This window comes from Hypomesus nipponensis, chromosome 5 (assembly GCF_054491055.1).
Source record: "Hypomesus nipponensis isolate SF chromosome 5, ASM5449105v1, whole genome shotgun sequence".
In the NCBI taxonomy this organism is placed as follows: Eukaryota; Metazoa; Chordata; class Actinopteri; order Osmeriformes; family Osmeridae; genus Hypomesus; species Hypomesus nipponensis.
Window position 1 is genome coordinate 13,724,864 of NC_140365.1, and position 22,847 is coordinate 13,747,710.

General features: G+C 40.8%; 2 protein-coding genes and 1 long non-coding RNA gene across 4 annotated transcripts in view; 2 read left to right on the forward strand and 1 right to left on the reverse strand.

Moving 5' to 3' along the window:
- Positions 1–22,847, reverse strand: part of nrgna (neurogranin (protein kinase C substrate, RC3) a) — a 51,453-nt gene that overhangs the window by 13,367 nt on the left and 15,239 nt on the right. The gene's annotated exons all lie outside the window — the stretch shown is intronic.
- LOC146288776 (uncharacterized) lies at positions 3,163–7,440 on the forward strand. Of its 2 annotated transcripts, none has more exons than XR_014755181.1 (6): positions 3,163–5,429; positions 6,261–6,311; positions 6,423–6,493; positions 6,763–6,940; positions 7,034–7,136; positions 7,329–7,440. It is a non-coding gene; the product is annotated as an uncharacterized LOC146288776 (long non-coding RNA). The 2 variants fall into 2 exon arrangements; XR_014755180.1 differs by having other exon boundaries at positions 3,165–5,429; positions 6,752–6,940.
- On the forward strand, positions 10,213–20,850 carry LOC146288777 (uncharacterized). Its single transcript, XM_084698677.1, has 12 exons — positions 10,213–10,402; positions 10,938–11,123; positions 11,490–11,710; positions 12,576–12,661; positions 12,740–12,840; positions 12,936–12,983; positions 13,101–13,151; positions 13,311–13,352; positions 13,581–13,628; positions 13,917–14,140; positions 14,474–14,632; positions 14,854–20,850. The coding sequence occupies exons 1-11, from the start codon at positions 10,213–10,215 to the stop codon at positions 14,519–14,521; spliced, it is 1,245 nt and encodes a 414-aa protein (XP_084554803.1). The 3' UTR covers positions 14,522–14,632; positions 14,854–20,850.

Sequence of the window (22,847 nt, forward strand, 5' to 3'; positions counted from 1 at the left end):
GCTTGTGATGTTACTTAGCTGGCTAGCTAACATAGTGATCAATGCAGGGAAAATTGTGACAGATATTAATGTTTTATTGTATTGAGTGCTAGAAATAAATGGTCAAACCAATCCTTTCTTACAACTACTTACTGGACATCAGCCACCAACGACACAAACAGATACTGTCCAATTTTCACACACGCACCTGCATCACTGCTGAGGGCTGGGGCTGTGGATCAAACCATTGTGGGACCAAGGGCGGGGTTTGCAATCTTTTTAAACTTTAAAAAGCGCCATTGTGTCCATAATCCGCAAAGCGCTTTAATTGCATATTATTAATGATATCGAAATTACATAGTTAAGTTTACAGTGATTTATTGGGGGGGACAAATCATATTCTTCCCAGGATTGGGGGGGTCGTGTCCCCCCGGGATTTCCGCCCATGGCAGTGGGGGCAGGTCAGGTCTACCCCCCTCCCCCCCCCCCGGCCAAAACAAGTGCTAACCCTATATTTCGGAGCAGCTTAATGTAATAGTCTAATAGCTAATGTAATATTGCACATATTTTCGTCCTATTTTCTATTTTATTAAGAAATAAAATTAGCATACTTAAAGACAGCTAACAGTATGTTCTAAATGGCATAAATGCTGCCAATTAATAATCGACGCAACAACTTATTGTAAATGCAGTGGCCTAGCCTACAGATTAAGGTAGGCCACTCGGAAGCATGTACACTGTCTGCTTCATTTGATCTTGATAGGCTAAGCATTCTGTAGCAAATAATAACAATATACCCACTATTTATTCATTAAAACTAGGCTACTTAAGCATAATAATGCACCTAAACTCAGGGGTGAAAGTAGTTTTTATTTCTTGGTGGTACTATGATACAAGTTCAATGCGCATGCACAGCGCGCGCCAACAATTTTACTTAGCCTAAATAATTTTTTTTGTAATTTACTCTCTTATAGTCTACTTATCAAGCATTCACTAGGACTTCTTATCACTCTAGTATCACTCTTTAACCCCCCTGTATCTGTTTTTGATTATGAATACATTCCAAACACTTAATTTCAACATGCATTTACTTATTTTTTAGTTGAATAGAACACAACAGTGGAACAGAACAGAAAAGGTAAAACACTTAAAATAAATTTCGACGAGGTTTTGTATTTTGCCAGCCGCACAGATCATCAGAGGGGCCTCTTGAGGGGGATCCCGATAACAGTGTCATTGCACTTTACAGCATTGACTATCAAAGGGGCGCTCACACAGTGATAAACTTGCCCTGGGCGCACAATGTGCTAGAACCGCCACTGCCAGCCAGTACCGGCTTACTTTCACCCCTGCCTAAAATACAAACGTGAGCATGGGCAGCAATCGCTATCGAATCAACAGACGTGCAATTTCGCTAGCAGGGGAAGAATACAAACAAAGAAAATCACCAGTTAACTTAGTTTAAATTTGCAAGAACTATAGACTAATACAATAACAGGCTTAAATGAACTGACAACATAAGTTATACAACTTTCAGGTCTCAAGGACGCACACGCGCAATCTCAACTGCGCAGTGAAGCGCGTCTGTGCTATTCTCCGACATGCGCTCTAACAATCACGGCTGATTTTGTACCACCCTGGACGCTTGCCGTCTCTGGGGGTGAATTGAGGAGTGGGCTGGCCTGGACGCTGGGCTTCCGCGTGATGATTGGAGGGTCTGTCGAAAGACTGCGTCTCCTTTTGATTGACAGCAATTTTGTACTATAAAAAGGCGGGCACAGAAAAAGCAAGTGTTGTCAAAAGACAAATTGCTGCAACCTATTTCTTGGTATTTGCTTGGCAAAATTGCTAGCCAATTTTCATCATACATTTCATTCACCACAGGCCTCGACATTAACTTTTTGAGGCACTTGTCCTTCGGACAAGTACATTAACGTTTCACTTGTCCAGACACAAAAGTCACTTGTCCGGGTAAAGATTTATAATTTAATATTTCTTTTAAATGGTGTTGACGTTTCTAGTTTGCTAGCGTCGGCAGTGGTGTACCTAGCAAGCTTTAGCAGCATTTGTATCAGTTAAATGTATGTAGTTAAATACCAGCTAATATTCAACTGTAAAGTAGGTGCTCAAGCAGGTGCTCAAGCACCCCTAAAAATATACATTATTCTTTATTATCATTTGATGCTGGTAGTTCATGAAGAAAGGGACATCCTTAGTTTTTTTATTCATTCAATATTTTTCATAATAATACATACATGTATTAATTGCTATCAAGTGAAATTAGGGATTTATAATAGCAAGGGGGTTTAGCACTTTTGCAAGGCACTGTATTCATGTCACATTCTAATTGGGGACTGAGCAACCCTAGAGGTCTGATCCTAGAATCGCCCCTGCTCAGACGCTCTCACACCAAACCTTGTACTTCTCACGCTGAGAAGGCAACGCAAACCAAGTTGTCCTGCTAACGTTGTAAACAGTAATGGACGAGGTGCAGGCCCACGGAGTGAAGCAACATAGACACGCGAACACCTGTGAAAGCTTGTCTCGCGGCCATTTCTCTTATTTTAGATACAGTATAAGTTTAGATAGCTTGCAAATACTGAGGATAGCCTACCGAAGTAGAGTTAGCCAATGTCGTAGCAATGCTAGCTAACGTTAGTTTGCTAGCTGTATAACATTTCACTGGGTCTTACAGCGTTTGATTTACTGAATTTATTATGAAATGGTCTAGCCATTTGCCTACTTGAGCAAGTCACACAGTTTTTAAGCCCTGAGAGTGTAATTGCGATGACACAGTAAAACTTTTTCAGGTAATAAGACCCCGTTCAAGTGTTTACCATTAAATTAGCTGCACGGTCTGATCTTGGGACGAAGCCACTTATTTTGTGTTTTGCTAATGCAGAATTCGGTCAAATAAATTCGGTAAAATAGACGTAATAATTGGAACATAACGTGAAGTAACATAGCATTTTATTTGGTTTGAGTTTTAACTTGTCCAGTGGGACAAGTAAAGTTCTCTTCCACTTGCCCTACAAAAAATCCACTTGTCCCGGACAAGCGGACAAGCCTTAATGTCGAGCCCTGCTTTATGTGTTTGTGCGGTCAGAAATACAACTCTTTTGGCAGTTTCCAAAACGTCACCCAATTCTGCTTTCATGGTGCGTGTCTGTTTGGTTGCCACGGTGATGGCGCAGCTGTGATCGCTAACAAGCTGGGCAGAGAATCACAAATTTAGATGGAAGCCACACCTCAAACAAGTTAACCTAGACGCAAAACTATACGTCCAATCCAAAAAATTAGGATATTTTCCGAGACCCAAGACTCTCCCGAAACCAGACATGTCCTTTATATGTCTTTGCGGTCAGAAATACGACTCTACCGGCAGTTTAAAAACACGTCTACTTTCGAAATTCTCTGACGAATTTTACCCACCTCTCCATTGAAGTTAGTGAGAGAAAGGCTGCTCTCGCTTCAAGGCTCAAAGCTGAAAATCTGTAAATGTGAACTCTTTAGTAGTTACATAGGCTGAAAGAGGACAAGTTTTCCTACATTTTAAGGTATAACTTGTTTCTGTAAGTTAAACTATATGAACGTCAGAGGAATTTGTTGACAATTGTTGACAATTTAGTTGAATACCAGAAAAAGAGCAGCCAGCAGAGTGTGCCACTCAGGAGCTAAATGTTTAATTTGCACAAAAACCTTAATTCTTTAAAAAGTGTAAAAGTGAGAAATACCAAAAGTCATAGCCATCATCTCCTGAAGGAGCTGAACGTTTTGATACAAAAATTGTATGAATCGGTGAAAGTATGCAGGACTAGTTAAAGGCCAAACAACGGCGGAAGAACTGAGAAGTTGAAAAGCTTTTGAATGCTTAACAGCATTCTCACAATAATAATATATATGTGATATATCGCCGAAGGCAAGCACACCCCAATAATTTTACAGTTTTACAGTCAATTCTACATCTAAAAAGTCGAGCGGGCAGCTTTCAAGAGATACGGGAATTCTGCTTTTAGCCAGCTGGTCCAATTTTTTTTCTGATTTGTTTAAACTGGCAATCTGAGTGACACTGCGTCCCCGTTACACTGTTTTGACGTTAGCCTCAGTCAGACTTGTCGCTCACTGGCAGTGTGCACAATGTTGTAATTCACTCCATTCTACACCAGAAACGTCAGGGAGGACTGAGTTAACTTTTGTAGATACAAGCCTGCTGAAGATAGCCAGCATATTGGATTTCTTTAACCGAGCCTGTTTCATTTGTCATTTGCCTGAGAAAGCAACCTCCCAGCTAACACATGACGTTGCGGCAACGTTGCCAGTAGGTGCTCAGTTGGTAACTCGCGACGTTACCTTCTGGCAACGTTGTGGCAACGTTGTGGAAACGTTATAAAGGGAATGTTGCCAGTTGGTCCCATGGACAACGTTGCTACGACGTCGTACCTTGGTCGGCTGGTTACGTTATTTTTAGACCTGTGGGCAACGTTGCCGCGAAGTCTTCCCTTGGTCGGCTGGTAACGTCATTTTTAGGTCCGTGGGCAACGTTGCCGCGACGTCGTACCTTGGTCGGCTGGTAACGTCATTTTTAGGTCCGTGGGCAACGTTGCCGCGACGTTGTACCTTGGTTGGCTGGTTACGTTATTTTTTTTGTCCCATGGACAACGTTGCGGCAACGTTGTACCTTGGTCGGCTGGTAACGTCATTTTTAGGTCCGTGGGCAACGTTGCCGCGACATTGTACCTTGGTCGGTTGGATACATTCATTTTGGTACCATGGGTTAAGTTGCCGTTAAGTCGCTCTTTGGTCGCAGGACAACGGATCTCGAGTGCAGTGGTTTATCATGGAGAGATCACACTGGATTGCTCTCAGTTCTGACACTTTTGTAATTTGTCTACATGAATTTCAATCACACAATATAAAATGTTGCACCCAGCACGTATAAATGTAGACAATGTATGTAATTCATGTGCAGCTCAACCCCAGCATGGTCATCAATTTTCTCATATGCAGGAACATAGCTTTAATAAATAAAAGACTGAATTTTGAATATAATTTGTATATTCTTAGCCTTAGGCCTATATTAAAATATAAGTATTTCATTCTTTACATGTACAAAAGCAATCAATGTGTGATGTGTAACATGATTAAGCAAACATTTTTTGTCCAGCACACCAAAGCTGTATGACACACAATGCAAATCTGAGCTGCAATAAGTTTGTAATACAAAATTGTTAAATGTGACCAAAAGGCAAGCGATTCTCAAGTTGTATTTCCAAAGACATGAGTCATCACAGAATATTACAATTCTTCCTTAGCAAACCTAGGTTTGCTCAGTCTGCCCCTGAGCAACAACTTTGCGCATGCCCATTTCAACGCATCTCTGAAACTGGGATTTCAGAGAAGAGTTTGCAACTGAACGCATGGATTTCAACTGGAAATTAGTTACTTCAAAGGTGAGTTTCTTTACAGAAATAGATTTAAATATATAAACATATTTTCTGAAATCGGATGGAGGATGCTATTACGTATAGGTTTGAAATTTAGGCTATTAAGCCTGGTTATCTGTTTCAGATTAACATTGTTTACGTTAGGATTTCGCTAGCTACTAGCTAGTAGTAAAGCTAGTATAATGTACTGTAGAGTTATGCTAAACCCTCCAGAAAGTTCAATACTGAAAATACATACAAAGTTTAGCGTCTCACAAATCACCCACAAAAGAATCAGTAAAAATAAACGTTCAGAACTAGAAAAAACCTTGTCCGAAAATAGTTTATTTAGCCCTGGAAGACTGTGGAGCTAGTGCGTGGCTGATCACGTTTTGATCAGTCGGCACAGCAATGGCGTCTATAAAAGTATCATTTCACTAATTCTTCCAATTTGTACATGCCATCTGTTTTGGGATAAGTTTATTCGTTTTAACCTTAAGATGCGTGAGTTTTTCCGATGCTTCCACGAGTGAGTTTTTTCCAAAACGGCAGCTAGGTAGCTTTTATTAGCTTCCGTATAGCAACCTAGCATAATACTCGTAGCAATGCTCCAACCTGCTAGTGTTACTTGTTAGCCTACTAATTGTAAATTTTGAAGCCATTCTATAGCGTTTGTCACATTGTTTGTCTATCGGAAAATAGTTGGTTGTAATGTTCAGAATCACACATGTGCGACGCTACGCTGTGTGGGGCCCTGCTTTCGAACGATCACACATGTGCGATGCTGATCCTTTTATATTTACATCAAAATGCTAATACTATGTACTTAAACTACATTCCACTTTCATTTCTGTACAGAGTATCCTACCACCGTCACACGGCTTAGCACTGTGTCCCTGGGAAATTATGGTAAAGTAATGAATTACCGTTTTTAACAGTGACAATAATTGTATGAACCATGGCAACCCTAAAGGCTATGTTTTGAAGCAAAAGCATGACTTAAAACTTTTGCATCACCAGACTCCTAGGTGTCAACTCTGGTCTGGTAGAGGAGAACCCATATGGGGTCCAGGAAAACAGCTGGCAGCCAGGCAAGTGCAAATATAAAACACTCAAAGCTTCTCAATAGCATTGCCAACTCATTGTAAGGCATACTTAAGTTGTTCTGATCGTGGCAGGGGGATACATATTTGTCAAAACAACAAATGTTGTCTTACAAATGCTTTGTATACAGCCATTCAAGGTAACATGTGTTATTTACGTCAATGTTACAGCTAATCTAGAAGAACCACAGTGTATGCCAATCATGTTAACTCTTGTAAACTTGTTTTACTTGTCTTTACTGACAGACACATTACAGGTTATGTTCCAGAAGATGGAGACATTGGAGGAGAACCAGCGAGAGGCTCTCCTATTCAGGCGATGACAGGGCAAACATGCTGAAGAGGTGCCAGTGATGGACCTACAGGTGGCCCAAACACAGGCTGAACTCCAAGACCTTGAGGAGCGCCTTAAGGTGCTGGAGTTCCGAAAGAGTGGTAGGTGTTTTGAGATGTTGTGAACTATGGCTTACACGCAGTGTTCAACGTTCAAATTGGTGCTAACAATAAGTTCATGACTTCTAATTGCAGATGCTGTGATGAAGTGGAAGACGGGACTAGGAGAGAAGGCTGTGGAGCTCCTCACAGCGTAGACACTCAAACACGCCCCGGCAGCCCATTCAAAACAAGCCAGGTGAATGAATGATGATGGCAGCTTCCCAATCCAACCTTTCACATGGCTATGTGACCAAAAACTAGAATCCCATAATATTTTTTTGATGATGTATGTTATTCTAGATGTGATTTTTTTAATGACTTGTATAGCCCCTTTCATACGTGCAATTATGTTGATAGGACACTAACTTATTTTGTGCTTCATTGTCAGGGCCAACAGACAGGACCTGTAGCGGGGACTGGCAGAAGATGTTCATTCACTGTTTCATTCACTGTATTCACTGGCACTTTGTTTGAAATAAAATGCCTGAATATGGAAATGCTGCCTTGTTTATGATTAGCTCGAGTTAGGCAACACACCACACAAACATAGTCCTCCTGAAGTTGGCTATGTAGCCTATTATACAAGAACAAGTAGCATTTGGGGCAAATGAGGTCTGCATATGAACCGCCCCAATATACGCAAAAGAACTGAGAAATATAGGTTAGTAATTAACGTCGCAGTTACGGACTGGCAACATCGGAAAATTACGTTGCTAGGAGGTTGCGGTTACGGACTGGCAACGTCGGAAAATAACGTTGCTAGGAGGTCGCGGTTACGGACTGGCAACGTCACAAAACAACGTTGCAGGGAGGTCGCGGTTACCGACTGGCAACGTCGGAAAATAACGTTGCGACGACGTCGCGGTTACGGACTGGCAACGTCGCAAAGTTACGTTGCTAGGAGGTTGCGGTTACGGACTGGCAACGTCGGAAAATAAAGTTGCCACGACGTTGCGGTTACGGACTGGCAACGTCACAAGATGACGTTGCAGCAACCTACTGGCGCCCACAGATGCACGGTCCCGCAACGTCGCCAAAGACGTTGCGGCAACGTATGTTTGGTCAACGAGTGACGTTGCGGCAACGTAAGGGCAACGTAACTGTGTTAGCTGAGCTCCGTTAGCCAGGCTAGTTTTGCCCGATCACTTGGTCAGGCTATTTAAAGGTATCGGGGTCAAGTGACTTTTGTGCATTGTCAAGTGAAACGTAAATGTACTTGTCCCCAGGACAACTGCCTTAAAAAGTTAATGTCTAGCCCTAGAATCAAGTGGACAGAGATATATGATGACCTGATCTATACTCCAAGTGTATTATACCCGGGAGAAGTTCGTCTTTTGCAACCGACATGCGCAGTTGAGCCAGCTTGACAGTCGTGTGACGTATGGTAAAAATTGGTCTAATACAAAATAAAAAAAAGAGGAATTTACCAATGTCAAGCCAACGCGATAGAAAGAGAGCCACGGAGAGCACCAGACTGAAGCTTCAGCTAGCTACTAATACTGCTGGCAACGTGCTAATTGGGATGAGCTTGCCTTCGGCGAGCACAAACCATTGTTCTCTCATACCCAGATAGCACACATACGTCGGGTTGAGATCGAAACGTCGCGTTCTATTCATAACGTTGGATAAGCATCGGCAAATGGTCGGCAAATGGTCGGATTTCTTCTCATCTCTGTGCTTTATTTTAAAACGTCGCAGATACGTCGGCTCATCGTCGGCTCAGCCGCTCATCACTGACTGTTTCAGGAAGAACGTTCCATTATGCTCATTGTGTTGTATTGCAACCTAGCTAGCATGTGACCGACGGGCCACCAGCGTTTTTTGGGTGGCACGCCGTTAGTGGCTTGCAGCGGTCGGGCCTTCGTTGGCTGACCATCCTCAAGCCGATAGTCGGCAATTACTCAGTGGTCCGCCAGTGTTTCATGGGTGGCATGCCGATAGTAACGTCACCTTCAGCTGTTTTGTGTCTCTTTTTGTTGTTGATATTATTGATAGTGAATAACGACAACAACAACAAATTACACTCAACGTTACACCAATACACGTATTTACATGAGCTTTTACGCAAGACCAATAAACAATACAACATATCACCTTTCTCGTGCTGGAATTATTTGAAGATACATTTGCGCGTGAACACGAATCTAACTACAACTGCCAACGTCTTGATGACCAGTAGAGTCGAAATCAAGGTGAGTGAAACACGTACACTGTACTACCTAACAATATAATGATAAAAGGATTACATTAAGTTTGGATCAAACGTCAATGTGTCGGTTAGGCTATGGCTCTGTGTTGTCAAATGTTTCCGAGTTTCCGTTTTAGTTTTAACGTTACAATAATAGCTAGTCTTCTAGTAGGCTAGCTGTTATGTATCATATTCGATATCCGCCTGTCAGACAGTTGTCAGCTGACTTCTAAATAAAGAAGTTGCTATCGGTAATTAGCTGTTGCCAATTTAGGTAGCAAACGGGAACCGACTACTGGGCAAATAGCTATAGCTTAGTTTAGCTAGTATAGTCAACCGTTGTACTGTACAGTCGTAGCTTAATAGCCAGAGAGATTGCGAGATGTTCCTTTCAACTGACAGTTGGAATTGGCTAGATTACCTCAGTGGTTCTCAAACTATGGTAGGTCACTGGTGGTACGCGTGCCCTCTATTATATCCCAGTGGTATGATCAGCAGGCGGTGTTTAACAACTGCACAGGCCATTGACTGTTGCCAAGCAACATATAAACATTTGCTGCACACTGCTTTGCTACTTTGTGTAGGTCGACACATTACTGCAGACGGCTACTTTGTGTCATGTACATCTGCACGTTTCCATTTTTAGTGCAACCTGTGAAACAAGCTGTACATGTTAATCTTTGCAGTGTGAAGTTTGTTACAATCTAAAATAGATAACAATGTATGTATCTAAAGGATGTTAAAACACTTGAAAGATAAGTGATCTAATAGTTCGACTGCAGTTATACTATATTATTTTATATTATATATGATATTACAGTTATATTATTACTATAATATACAGTATAGTAATAATATACTATACTATATATGTATTGTATATATACTATTACACTATATTAGCACTCAGTCTCTTATCAAATCAAATTGGACTACTTGGTCTGAACTGTTTAATAAACAGCATTGTACTAATTGTATAATTTGTCTTACTTTGCAGATATCCAGTCTACTTGGGCCTGCTTATTCATCTCCAGGTAAAATGTTGAGTTACTGGACTAAACGCAGAAAAATTAAGAAAGGAGTCATGCAGGATTTGCTCAAACTAGGGTCCACATCTATAGAGAGTGAGGAGAGAGATGGTGTCATGGATTTTGAGATCACAGACCTTCCACTGCAGGAGTCAAATAGGGATGAGTTAGGCCTAGCTGATAGCAATAGTGAAACGATGGATGGAGACATTTTAACAGTGAGTTCAGAGGATAACACAGATGACAGTACAGATGAAGAAGACATGAAGAAGTTACTGGCTGATTGGGCTATCAGAAAACAAATTCCACATTCGGCATTAAATGAACTTCTAAAGATTCTGACCAAGAAAATACCTGAATTTGGGTTACCTATAGATCCACTGACTTTTTTGAAAACAAAACCTGTTGTAACAACTAGTCATCACTGGGGGAACCTATTTCCATGCTGGCATTGCTCATGGTGTGCTATCTCACCTCACCATGCACCCAATGCTACCTGAGCCTGTGTCCCTCCAAAAAAATATAGATGGCCTGCCATTATACAAAAGCTCAACTGCTCAGTTTTGGCCTATTTTAGGGCTAGTAGAAGTCTTTGATGGTTTGGTCCAGACTAACAAGTCCCCATTTGTCATTGGGATATTCTTTGGTCAAAGGAAACCTACAAGTCTTGAGTTTTTGCATGACTTTGTTGAGGAAGCAGAAGGGCTAGAAGCCAATGTTATTTCTTTTGGAGAAAGAAATGTGCATGTGAAAATCTCTGTAATTGTTTGTGATGCTCCAGCAAGGGCATTTGTCAGAAACGCAAAGGGTCACAATGGTTACTACGGCTGTGACAAGTGCCGTCAAAAGGGAGTCTACTACCTGAATCGAATGACCTTCCCAAACATGAATGCTCCTCAGAGGACTGACCACGACACTTTTGATGAGTTCACAGATGACTGTCACTATAGTGGGATAACACCTTTAGGTAGATTGTCAATTGGTCTGGTGACACGGTTTCCACTTGATTATATGCATCTGGTGTGTTTGGGAGTAACACGAAAGCTGGTAACTCTATGGCAGAAAGGGCCTCTGACAACTCGTTTAAGTCCTTCGGTTGTTTCGAATACATCCACAAAGCTGATTGACCTGAGACCACATATTCCATCAGAATTCAACAGAAAACCCAGATCTCTGAAAGAATCCGACCGATGGAAAGCAACAGAATTTCGGACGTTTCTCTTGTACACTAGTCCTGTCTGCCTTAAAGAGCATCTTCCAAGAGCTGTGTACGAGAACTTCATGCTGCTTGCCGTTGCCATGACCATTCTCCTAAGTGTCTCCTTCTGTGCAGATTATGCTGACTATGCTAAAGACCTCCTAGTGTTGTTTGTGGACCACTGCAGCTGCCTGTATGGAAAAGAAAATGTCACATATAACATGCACGGCCTAATCCTTCTCAGTTATGAAGCACAGACATTTTGTTTCCTTGACAATATCTCCTGCTTCCCCTTGGAGAATTATCTTGGTCAGCTGAAGAAAATGATTCGGAAACCCAACAAGCCTTTAGAACAGGTCATTCGGAGACTGTCAGAAAGAGAGGCCATGGGAGCAACTCAGTCAGATGCTAAACATGAAATGCAAAAGGAGCATACTGATGGTCCAGTTCCAACTGGTTTAACTGTGAAAAGGCAGTTTGACAAAATGCAGAAAACAGTTTTTGGGTACAGAGGTCTACTGGCAACAACTGCATACAGCTGAGGAACAAGGAGATTGTGCTGGTGGAAAACATTGTACTAGAAGAACATGGGGATATTTTCATTGTGTACAAAAGATTTAGGAGCCAAACAGACCTTTTCTCTTACCCCCTGCTGTCATCCAAGCTGGACATTTTCCTTATGTCTACATTGAAGAATGAGCTTCTTTTTACAAAATCCACAAATGTATTAAGAAAATGTGTTCTACTCCCATGCAAAGAGGGCTTTGCAGGGATGCCTTTACTCCACATGTAATATCCTGGATTATTTTTTACTCAAGGGATGATGGTTTTATTAAGGTAGCTTGACATGTTTAAAATGATCAATATTGTAAATATGGTAAGGAATGATAAGAAATCTAACATCTCTGTGCTTTTTGTTTTACAGTACAATGTTTGCAGTGGTTACATTTCCAAATGAAGAAAACAGTTTAGCTGTTGTCTCAAAGAGTTGGTGCACAAAGAAAATATGTTATTGGCCTCCATATAAAACCCAGGAGAGATTGCGGAAGGCAGTGATCTTGCATTAAGTTCCAGACATTAATACATGGGAGGTGTTCTCCATGGAGATACTGAAGATCAAGGGTGCGTCCATTATATGAACCAAATATTTTCAAATGTCAGTTTGTACACAGAATGTGTGTACAAACTGATAAGCTGCTATTTTGTTTATTTTCAGATTAGTATGACAAAGCACATGAGTGCCTGGTTCGGGCTGAGAATGATTCAAGTCTTGAAACTGAACCAGAAATCACACAAAGGAAACGAAAGTAAGATTTAAAGTTTTAAATAAATTGAAGTTTTATTAGACAACTGTTGTTGCAATTCATGCTTGCTGTCTTTCCCAGGCGAAATCCAAAGTACGACCAGACTGACTCTGAGGAGTCTGACGCTGCTGAACAGCCCTTCCCCCCAGCGCCGAAGCCCCCCAGCTTTACCACTAAGAAAAGTATGTGTAAGATGTTTTCTCTGGGCCATGATTCTTTCATGGAATTATAATTATTTCTGGAACATGAATTATGGTTATTTCCCATTTTTAAATAGAGTCATCAGGACCCTGTTTCCGGCCCTCCTTGACACCCTGTGCTGACGGTTGGTGGTGCATTCTACTAAACAACTTTATGTTTTTGTGAATTTAAGTATTAACTTGTGTATCACATTACATATTTGTGGAATAATAAAGTACCAGATTATTCTTATGCCCAACAGGTTCCATTCTGTCCTCCTCATCACTGGGTTCAGCTGCTCACCAGTCTGAAGGTAACTGTATTTCTACATGATAAAGCTCTTGTTTTTATTTTAGGTTTTGAATACGTCTCTTCACAAATCTCTTTTTCCATTGTTGGTGATGTGGATAACTTAAATCTTCCTTGAAAGATTTGAAGCAATTTGGTCTGATAGTTTTTCTGTTTACAACAGTGTCTGGAGAGAGATCAGTGGCCAACTTGCCAGTGTTTCAAAGTAAGTGGGGTTAAACATGTATGTGTATAATGTAAATATTCTTACAATGCTGTATTTTATGCTCACAACCTAAAATACTGTACAAATCAGAGAACTGTTTCTATATATTTGTGTTTATTACAATATGTCAAAACATGTGAAGGGTGGAGACCACCTGCCGACACAATTGTTTTCAACAGTTATTCAATGTATCCAAATTTAGTGGCTTTTTTGTACACTTTAAAACAGGTTCCAGTCAGTCCTCATCACTGGGCCCTACTGCTCGCCAGTTTGAGGGTAAATATAATTTGTTGTGCATGTCACTTACGGACCTTTGTTCAAAATTAAGCGAGATCCCACTACATGTTACCACAGGCCAGCTACATTGTTTTACTTTTATTTATTGTGTAGTACCAGTCTCTTTGGTTGCATGTTTGATTCAAATTAGTTAACAGCTTGAGATACATAACAATCCAATTATTTGGTTGGAACTAACTGTTGTAGACTTAAATATACTTATAACAAATGGGTTTCTATTGCGTGTTTCCTTTTTTTGACAACTTTCACACAACCTTATGTTTTTAGATTTCCAACGACTGATTCTTCAGCATCAGAGGGAAATGGCAGAGGAAGTGAGGGAGTTGCGCTACCAGACAACACTAAACCGTAACCTCTTACTACAGCTGACCAATGGGACACATTTGGACATGGCTCTGCCAGAGGACGTTCTACTTCCTCTGAAAGATCGGCTAATGCTGGAAGACCTCGAACAAAGGCTTGCTCAAGATGTTGAACTTCAAGAGAAACTGGTAAGCACCAATATATATGGTATTGTGCTAACACCGTACAGTAAACTAAAGCATTTGTCCATGATTGGGCATGGTGAACAACTTTCATAGGTATTTTATTTACCAAAAGCCTAAGGTCGGTCAATCTGTGATGATTACATTTTTGCAACCCCCTCATGTATAATTGCTTTTCTCTGCACTCTGTATGATATTACCGTATGATTTAAGTGCAGACTCTACGAGTATTGTACAATATTTCATACAATATGTACAACAAAAGTAATAGTAAATGACTGTGAAAATGGTTTAATTCTCTTTAATAAACTATATTCATATGTGAACATAATTGTACAGGTCAGGTTTTTGGCTGCAAAGGGGGAAAGTCCATCAAAGACTCAGTGAAGAGGATGTTCTCCTGCATGTTCAGCAATGATTTAACAAAGCTCTGCAACTGGACCGGCTTGGGCCAGAAGATTGCATTCAAGGGTCTCATTTTAAAGAACATTGTCCATAGTAAGTTTGAAAACAGCCATTTATTATTTGTATATTTATTATCTTATTTTCAACAGCTTAGCAAAAGACAGTATTGTCGAATACAAAACAAAGTATGTTGCCATTGTAGAAAATAGCCTTGGCCCCAGAAGGAATCGGATGGGTGACTATTTGAATTTCGCAAGGGAGCATTTAGTCTCTGTTTGAGTCACACTGTATTAAACAATCTTCCATGATTTCAGGAGCAATTAGAAAGAACCCAGGGACCAGAGATGCAACAGAAGGGAGTCTACAAGGAAATTGCATCCAAGTTTATGAAGGGAGCTGCAGACATGGATGGGGGAAGAAGATACAGACAGAAGACTGTGTAGCACACTTCTATACCAACTACTTAATCTTTTGAAAGGTGTAGATATGTTCACAATTTGTTTGCACTATGTTCACTTGTATTTTTTGCACTATTTGTTTTTTTAATACGATTTGTATTTTTACATTGTATATTATGGGCATTTTACATTTCATATTCTTAATTTTTATTCTAAATTGTACATACTTTAGCCATTATTAGTGAGACTTTGTACCTTTAGTATAGGTAGACCACATATTTAAGTTAATATTATAGGCTATATGTTGAAAAGTAATGTTGTATTCTGTGCCGTATTAGAATAGCTATATTTAGAATATCATTTATTGGTTTGTATATCCATATTGAAGTTCCTCCATGTAAAAAGTCATCTGTTTCTAAATAAATTTGTAAAGCTTTTATTCTTGATTATGGTGTAGTAGCCTACGTTATTTGTAGAGAATGTAGAGATTTGAATATGAGCGATAGCCCGATGGTGGGCCTTCAGCAAGCCGCAGCCAGCGGGCCAGTAGCGGACTTCTGTCGGTAAAGAGTAGGCTGCCACTGGTGGGCCGCTGGTAAAACGATGAGCAAAACACCAGCCAGCGGCTGGTGGCGCCCGCTGTTGGCCCGCTGATTATGCCACCAGTGGGCCGCTGCTGGCCCGTCGGTCACATGCTAGCTGGGAAGCATATCTAGAGCTAGAGACTCGCGAGTCAGAGGCGTTCACTTTTTAAACCGTCATTTATCTTCACAAAGAAGGAGCAGTCGTCGTTAGGTAAGTAAATGAAAGTAGAAAAATATCATAACGTTTTGCGATAAGTAGCCTATGCCTACAACAATGTGTAAAGTTACTGTAATGAGCTAGGTTTGAGTAAACGTTATGCTGCAGAGCTGGTGCAAAGGGAGCCCAACCGGCTAGGCTAGTTCGACACTGGTCAGACATTGTACAAAAATGTAGCTACTAACTAGAGCAAAATAAACATACACGTTGTATATGATGTTATGTCAAAGTGTTGTAATAAGTAACCTAGGCCTACATACACATAGGCTAATACATTCTGGTTTAACAGTGATATATCGGATTTTTTTTCTTCTAATTTTGGCAGTTAGCTACTGTAACCATGGCAGTCAAGACAATCAGAGGGCGGCGGAGACCAACGGAACACGCAGAACTGTAGGCAAAGCTGTATATTTATGTTTCTCTCTCTTCCGTTGATCTCTCTTTTCTGTGTTGGAGTTATTTTAAGAGCTTGATGACATCAACATCCAGTCTGATAATAAAAGATTGTTAACTTGAATTGTGTCTCTTCATTACCCACACACAGAAAATCCAGGTTGAATCAAGTAGCTAGCTACTGCTAATAGCCCATTGTATGTTCATTTGCTAAGTGACATTTCAGATAGGCCTATAGTGAAATACTTGCTGTTTGAGAGATCCGAACTAAATAAATAAATGTAGAGTAAAGAGGAAGTAGAACGGCCGGTTGGTACAGTTTTGATTCATCGTCCAGACATCGTCTGGAGGTCGGTTTCGATCTATTGCCATGTCTCAGCAACGTCTTCCCAATGTGCAAACGATGTCCATACGACGTCGGCCCGACGTATGTGTTCTATCTGGGTATATATTTATTCTTTTTATTTATTTTCCCACCCCTAAAACTCAGTCAATATTTGGACTAAATGGACAACCTAGGTGTCAAAAGTTTCGTCTTGGTAGCGATTGAGTTGCTTGTATTGGGATTTACGTTCCCGTTGCACACTAAAGGTGCAAGTATGGTACTCAGACTCCGTTACGGATGGGCGGGCTGCCGGATAGAACGGATTAATTAGAATTTCTGTTGCCTTTATGGTTCTCCGAAGGCTGGGGGTGCTGAAAACAATTCACCGCCAGAACAGTAGGTGGAGAAACCTTTTTGTTTGTCGAAAACACGTTGCTTTGTTGCGTCTTTGTAAGCAGAGCCTTTTAAGGAGAGCCTTGCCACTCCCTATTAAACCCCATTGTACCGAATTTGGCTGCAGTTCCACCAGAGTTCCACTGGGGGTGATCGCGAGCGAGTGCATGTTGAATGGGAGTCTATGGAGCTAAACGGCTATATTTGTCTCTTTCTCCTGATTGTCGTTGAAAAATCTCCGATTTGATTGAAGTTTGTGCATGCTCAACATGGATTATAGGTCGAAAATTGAATGAACGAGTACTTATGTCCTTTTGATTTCTTACATGGTGAGTCGCTGTTGCCCATAACACGCTTGCATTCTGCTACTGAATGCTGATTGGTTAGTAAAGGACTGATACGACCAGAGCTCCCGCTTGATGGCATCCGAAGCGGAATCAGAATGTCGGAGCATTAGCAACATTAGCAACAACATTAGCAAGCCAAAACTCTTTCAAGCATGTGTATTGACAGGGAGAGCCTAACCTGTCAGCTGTGTTGTCGATGCCCTGAGAGAAAAAAGTAAGTGACCAGAGCTTGCCGTCAAGCAGTAGCTCTGGTCGTACGATGTGTATGACGTCAATGACATTTTCAAAAGCCTTTTAGAACAGAAAGGCGACTTTCAAAAAATCTAAAACCCGGCAGTGTGTGTATTTTTTTGGCCTCCCCTTTCGAATTCAGAATTCAAATTACTGGACAAAAAATTACATCCTGAGAAAAGTGGATTTTGAGGGGTACCGCTCCATAGACCTCCATTCATTCTGCACTCGCACGTTAGCGCCCTCACAAGGAATTTCAACCAGTTCAGAACCCGGAAGTTTCCCGAGAGTGGCAGTTCTCTCTATATTAGACATTCTCTGTTGTAAGTTAGAAATCGTCGTTGTTTATCTCCCACCTCTCATCACACGTGTGACCCTCCTACCAACTGTCACTAGTCAGACGAAAAAATTGGGGAAAATAGTAGCACTCTATAACAAAATGATATACTTATCTTATATACACTCTAGAAACTATTAAAATACGATTCCATGAAATGAATACGTTCTTATTTTCTTTGGTATTTTTGTGATTAGCAATGATGATGATTGCTGGGTAATATGTATGTTGTTGTGCAATGGCAAGTCTCTATGAATTTGCTAGAGTAGAGGATAAACTAGCTCACAATAAACTTTCTCTCCAAGAAGTTCTCATCACAGATGTCTCTCAAGAAGACGACCTTAGAGAAAACGCCTTTCTGTCGAAGTTGTCAGCGTCGTCGTCGAGTGTTAATGTAGGCTACCTCGATGGCAGCTAACAGCGGACCAATCACGACCAAGGGGTATCCGTCGCTGTACAGCACGGCATGACGGATTGACAGGAATTTCAACGGTGCACGGGAGAGCTCTCCGAGGGCCCCGGAGACGACAGAGAGGGCGTTCCGGGGCGTTCTATCTATGTGTAGGCCCTTCCCATGTGTCAGTAATTGTGAAGTACGGAGTACCATATAACGGCCTTTAGTAGACGTTACGTTTTTGTGGCGAAAAGTGAAGCTAACGGTAGCTAACTTGCTAGCCACAGTCACTGACGCCACTAACATCACTAAAACTCCAGTGACTATCTCTAGCAGAACATGAGGTGCGTTCGACATGGACTGCAGCTGCATAAAACGACCGACGAGAGTAGACGCTTGCGGTCGGGGAGGAGTCGGTAACAAAAACAAAAACATCTCCACAGCTGTTTACAGTATTAGTAGGAAGTCGGCACTGTAACCTTACTTAAATTAGAAGCCTTTCAATAGTTGTAACTATCTGACTAGTGACTACTAACATGATCTCCATTGCCACAGCCTAAACTTGTGTGATTTTCGTCCCAACTGATGGGGTCGAAAGTAACAATGTGCAACTTGTGTCCAAAATGAAATTATACTGAAGTTGTTCGACATTTGTACAAAATACCATCTGGTATTGATAGACCACACTTATAAGTTATAGACCCAAGCAAAAATATATCTATATCTAAAACATTCTCTTTTAAAATTAAGTTTTTCTGAAAAATTGTACTTTCGCCCCCGCTCTCCCCGAGCTAACAAAAACATATCCACAGCTGTTTACAGTATTAGTAGGAAGTCGGCACTGTACCCTTACTAAAATTAGAAGCTCTCCAGTCTGGATTTCGTCTTCACCACAGCACTGAAACTGCATTAGCTAAGGTAGTCAATGATCTATTATTAGCCTCTGACGCGGGCTCTATCTCTGTTCTGGTTCTTCTAGACCTTAGTGCAGCATTTGACACTGTGGATCATGAGATTCTCCTGGAGCGTATGGAGAACTATGTTGGGATCTCTGGTACTTCACTTCAGTGGTTTAGATCGTATCTATCTGATAGATCACAATATGTCCACTATGATGGTTGCTCATCCAGGAGCACTACTGTAAAATACGGAGTACCACAGGGTTCAGTTCTAGGCCCTCTGTTATTTTCACTCTATATGTTGCCTTTAGGAAACATAATTAGAAGCTCTGGGTTAAATTTTCACTGTTATGCAGATGATACTCAGCTATACATGTCCATAAAGCCTGGAGAATTTCCACATGCTATGGAAAAATGTGTTTCCGGGTTGAGAACTTGGATGACAGCAAATTTCCTTCTTCTTAATTCGGATAAAACCGAGGTTCAAATTTTCGGCCCTAAAAAATACAGAAATAATGTATCCAATCTGACCTTAAACTTAGATGGTGTCAAAGTATCTCAAAGCCAGTTGGTAAAAAATGTAGGAGTCACATTGGACCCAGACCTTTCGTTTGAGTACCATATTAAACAAATCACCAGAACTGCATTTTTCCATCTACGTAATATTGCCAAAATACAAAAATTCCTCTCAAAGGATGATGCTGAAAAACTAATACATGCTTTTGTTACGTCCCGATTGGACTACTGCAATGTGTTGTTCTCTGGCCTCCCAATTACCTACTTGAAAAATTTACAGCGGGTACAAAATGCTGCTGCTAGACTATTGAAAACGTTCCTGTTTAGTCAATCCTATGATTGTTAAATGTGTGTACTTTCTATGTAAACCTGGGGTGTGCGTTTGCCTATGTGTGTATCACATGTAACTTTTAAATTGTAATTTTAGTTTATGTTCACACTGCCCATTTAAATGTTACAAATAAAGTAAACCTGTTATTGTATATTGTTACTGTAATAGTTCCGTTGCTGTATATTTTAATTGTTATAGTTTACTAGTTGGAGACAACGGGGGGCTGGTTGTTTTCATCCTTATTTGTATAAATATAACCTATTTTAGAGTTGTTTCCCCTGGAACAGATTTCATGTTCCAACCAAGGGGGGCTGTCGCTGTCTTGGTGTGTGGGGCTGCATCAAATACCCTCTTAGCTTTGTTAAATTGCTGCACTAGTCCACACTTGACCGGTGGGGATCTCATTCTATTACGACTGAAACTGTTAGCTGCTCCTGGCATTCTCTAATCCCTGTTCTCCTCTCTGTCCCCCCCACACATCCCTTGTGGTGTGGGGGGTCTGAGCTGTCAGGACCTGCCTGGTCGTCGGTCTACCAACGCTGGACCAGGTCGTCAACCGGAAACCAGCCTCCATGACGGCCAACACCGAGTTTCCAGGTCCCATCCAACGTCTATAAAGCCGAACAATGGATTTTTGGTGTTTCAAAACCCATTGACACTGTATGACTATGTTTAGCTTGTGTTCTGCTCCTCTCTCTTGCCAACCGTCTCTGGAGGAGGGGATCCCTCTCTGAATTGCTCCTCCCAAGGTTTCTTCCATTTTTTCTCCCGTTGGAGAGTTTTTCTGGGAGTTTTTCCTTGTCTTCCTTGAGGTTTTAGGTTGGTTGAGGGGCAGTTCTATGGGCGTATGTGAAGCCCTCTGTGACATGCTTGCGTGTAAAAAGGGCTATACAAATCAATTTGATTTGATTTAGTGTGTGACAGACTGGAAAAAAAAATTTGACCAAGGAAGAATGTATGGAGTACCAAACCTGCCAAAATTAAAAAATAAATGAATAAATAAATAAATGTATTTATACATAAAAAAACAACATTAAACATATGAAAATAAATGTATGAAAAAATATTAATTACGTATTTATTTACATGGCCATTTATTTCTGTATTCATTTATTTTTGTATTTATTTATTTCTGTGTACATTTATTTATTTCTGTGTTCATTTATTTCTGTATTTCCTTGTCCTTAAAGCCCATGTGGCAGGTTAACCACCACTGTTGATTAATGGGTACATAAAACACTCAAGATATGTATATTATTCAAGAAATCTAAAAATGGTGTCTCAAAATGGGGTTTAAGACCAGTTTTTGACGTTTTTTGTGTTAGCATTAGCATATTAGCGCAATTCGGCGATGACGTCACGTTGGGGAGTCGTGGAGGAGAGTAGCCTCAGTCTAGTACTAGAACTATGGCGATCTACTGGGATGAAGAAGAGGTGGCAAGAACGACTAATGTATATGATGGCCCGCAGCCGTATCATTTTGAACCAAGTCGACCCTATGGCCGTCAAAGCCAATTAAATGGATTGTTCATTGTACCGAGGAGAATGAGTGGAGAGTTGATAAAGTGTCCTGGTGAGTTGCTATCATTTAGCAACGCAGCAACGACACCTGGAGCTCGTCTATGAACAGCAGTACTATTTATTTTGACTGTCAGTGAATAGCACCGAGTGGAAGTCAACGTTTTCTTTATATCTAGTGATCATTCAGGGCCTGACATTAACTTTTTGAGGCACTACACTAAGTAGCCTACATAAGTTCCACTTTTTCATGCACAGGTCACGTCTGGGTAAAGATTGTGCCTTTGACCAACAAAGATGAGCTGTAATAATATACAAATGATAACAATTGAGGTGTTATAAAAATCGTATTTGTTACATTAAACATTTACACAATTTCTGCAGAATAAAACACTTTGTTACGTACTGTATTGCATTTTCGTCCCAATATCTCTAGCTATAGACCGTGCAGCTCATTTGATGCCTAACACTTGAACGGGGGCTTATTACTTGAAAGAGGAATTATTTACTGCGTCTTCTCAGTTACATTATATGTGCTTTGAAATACTGTGACTTGCTAAAGTAGGCAAATGGCTAGAACATGACATTTTATAATAATTTCAGTCAATCAAACAGCTGCAAAACCCAGTGAAATTAGCACCAATGTCTATAGCATCGCTAAAGAGGAGAGAAGGTATAATTTCTGGGGAATTGTAGTGTGTGCTTGCTTGCGTCGGTTGCAAATGGGTCAGTTTATTATGAAACAAGCCGAACCCCCTTTGATACATACAAGCTATTCTAACAACGTTGTCACCGGCAGTATTTTTCGGATGGAATCGCGATTCAAACAGTGTACCAACTACTAACTGCAAATATGCCCGCAAACACGTAAATAAGCTTGACATTTATTTAGTGGGAAATGGCTAATTCAAAAGAAATTTGCTGGAAGCGATCATTATCAGTAAATAAGCCAAAAGCGACCATTTCTGTCGGTCTCAGTCGAACAAGCTAGCCTAGCTGCTGTTGCTAGCCAAACTTTACTGAATGTGCTGGAAATGAAAACGTTTCTTTTGACAGAAAAGCCTGTGGCATTGAAGACAGTGACACACCACACTAGCTTGAGTTTAAATACATTATTTAATGTGACATTACTTACTGTACATGCAAGTCTTGAATTTCTTAAATGTATGATGCTGCCACTACAAGGCAAGATACGATACTACCATTAGAACTACTTACTGTGCAACAGTCTATCCAGCCTAGCACATCCAAGAAAGTCGTATCTACTGCGTCGTCTCAGTAACACTATCAGGACTTGTAAACACTGTGACTTGTTAAACAAACAGCTGCAAGAACCAGTGAAATGTTATATACTGCCACTGCTAGCAAACTAACGTTAGCTAGCATCGCTAACGACATTGGCTAACTCAACAAGCAGCAAGCTCA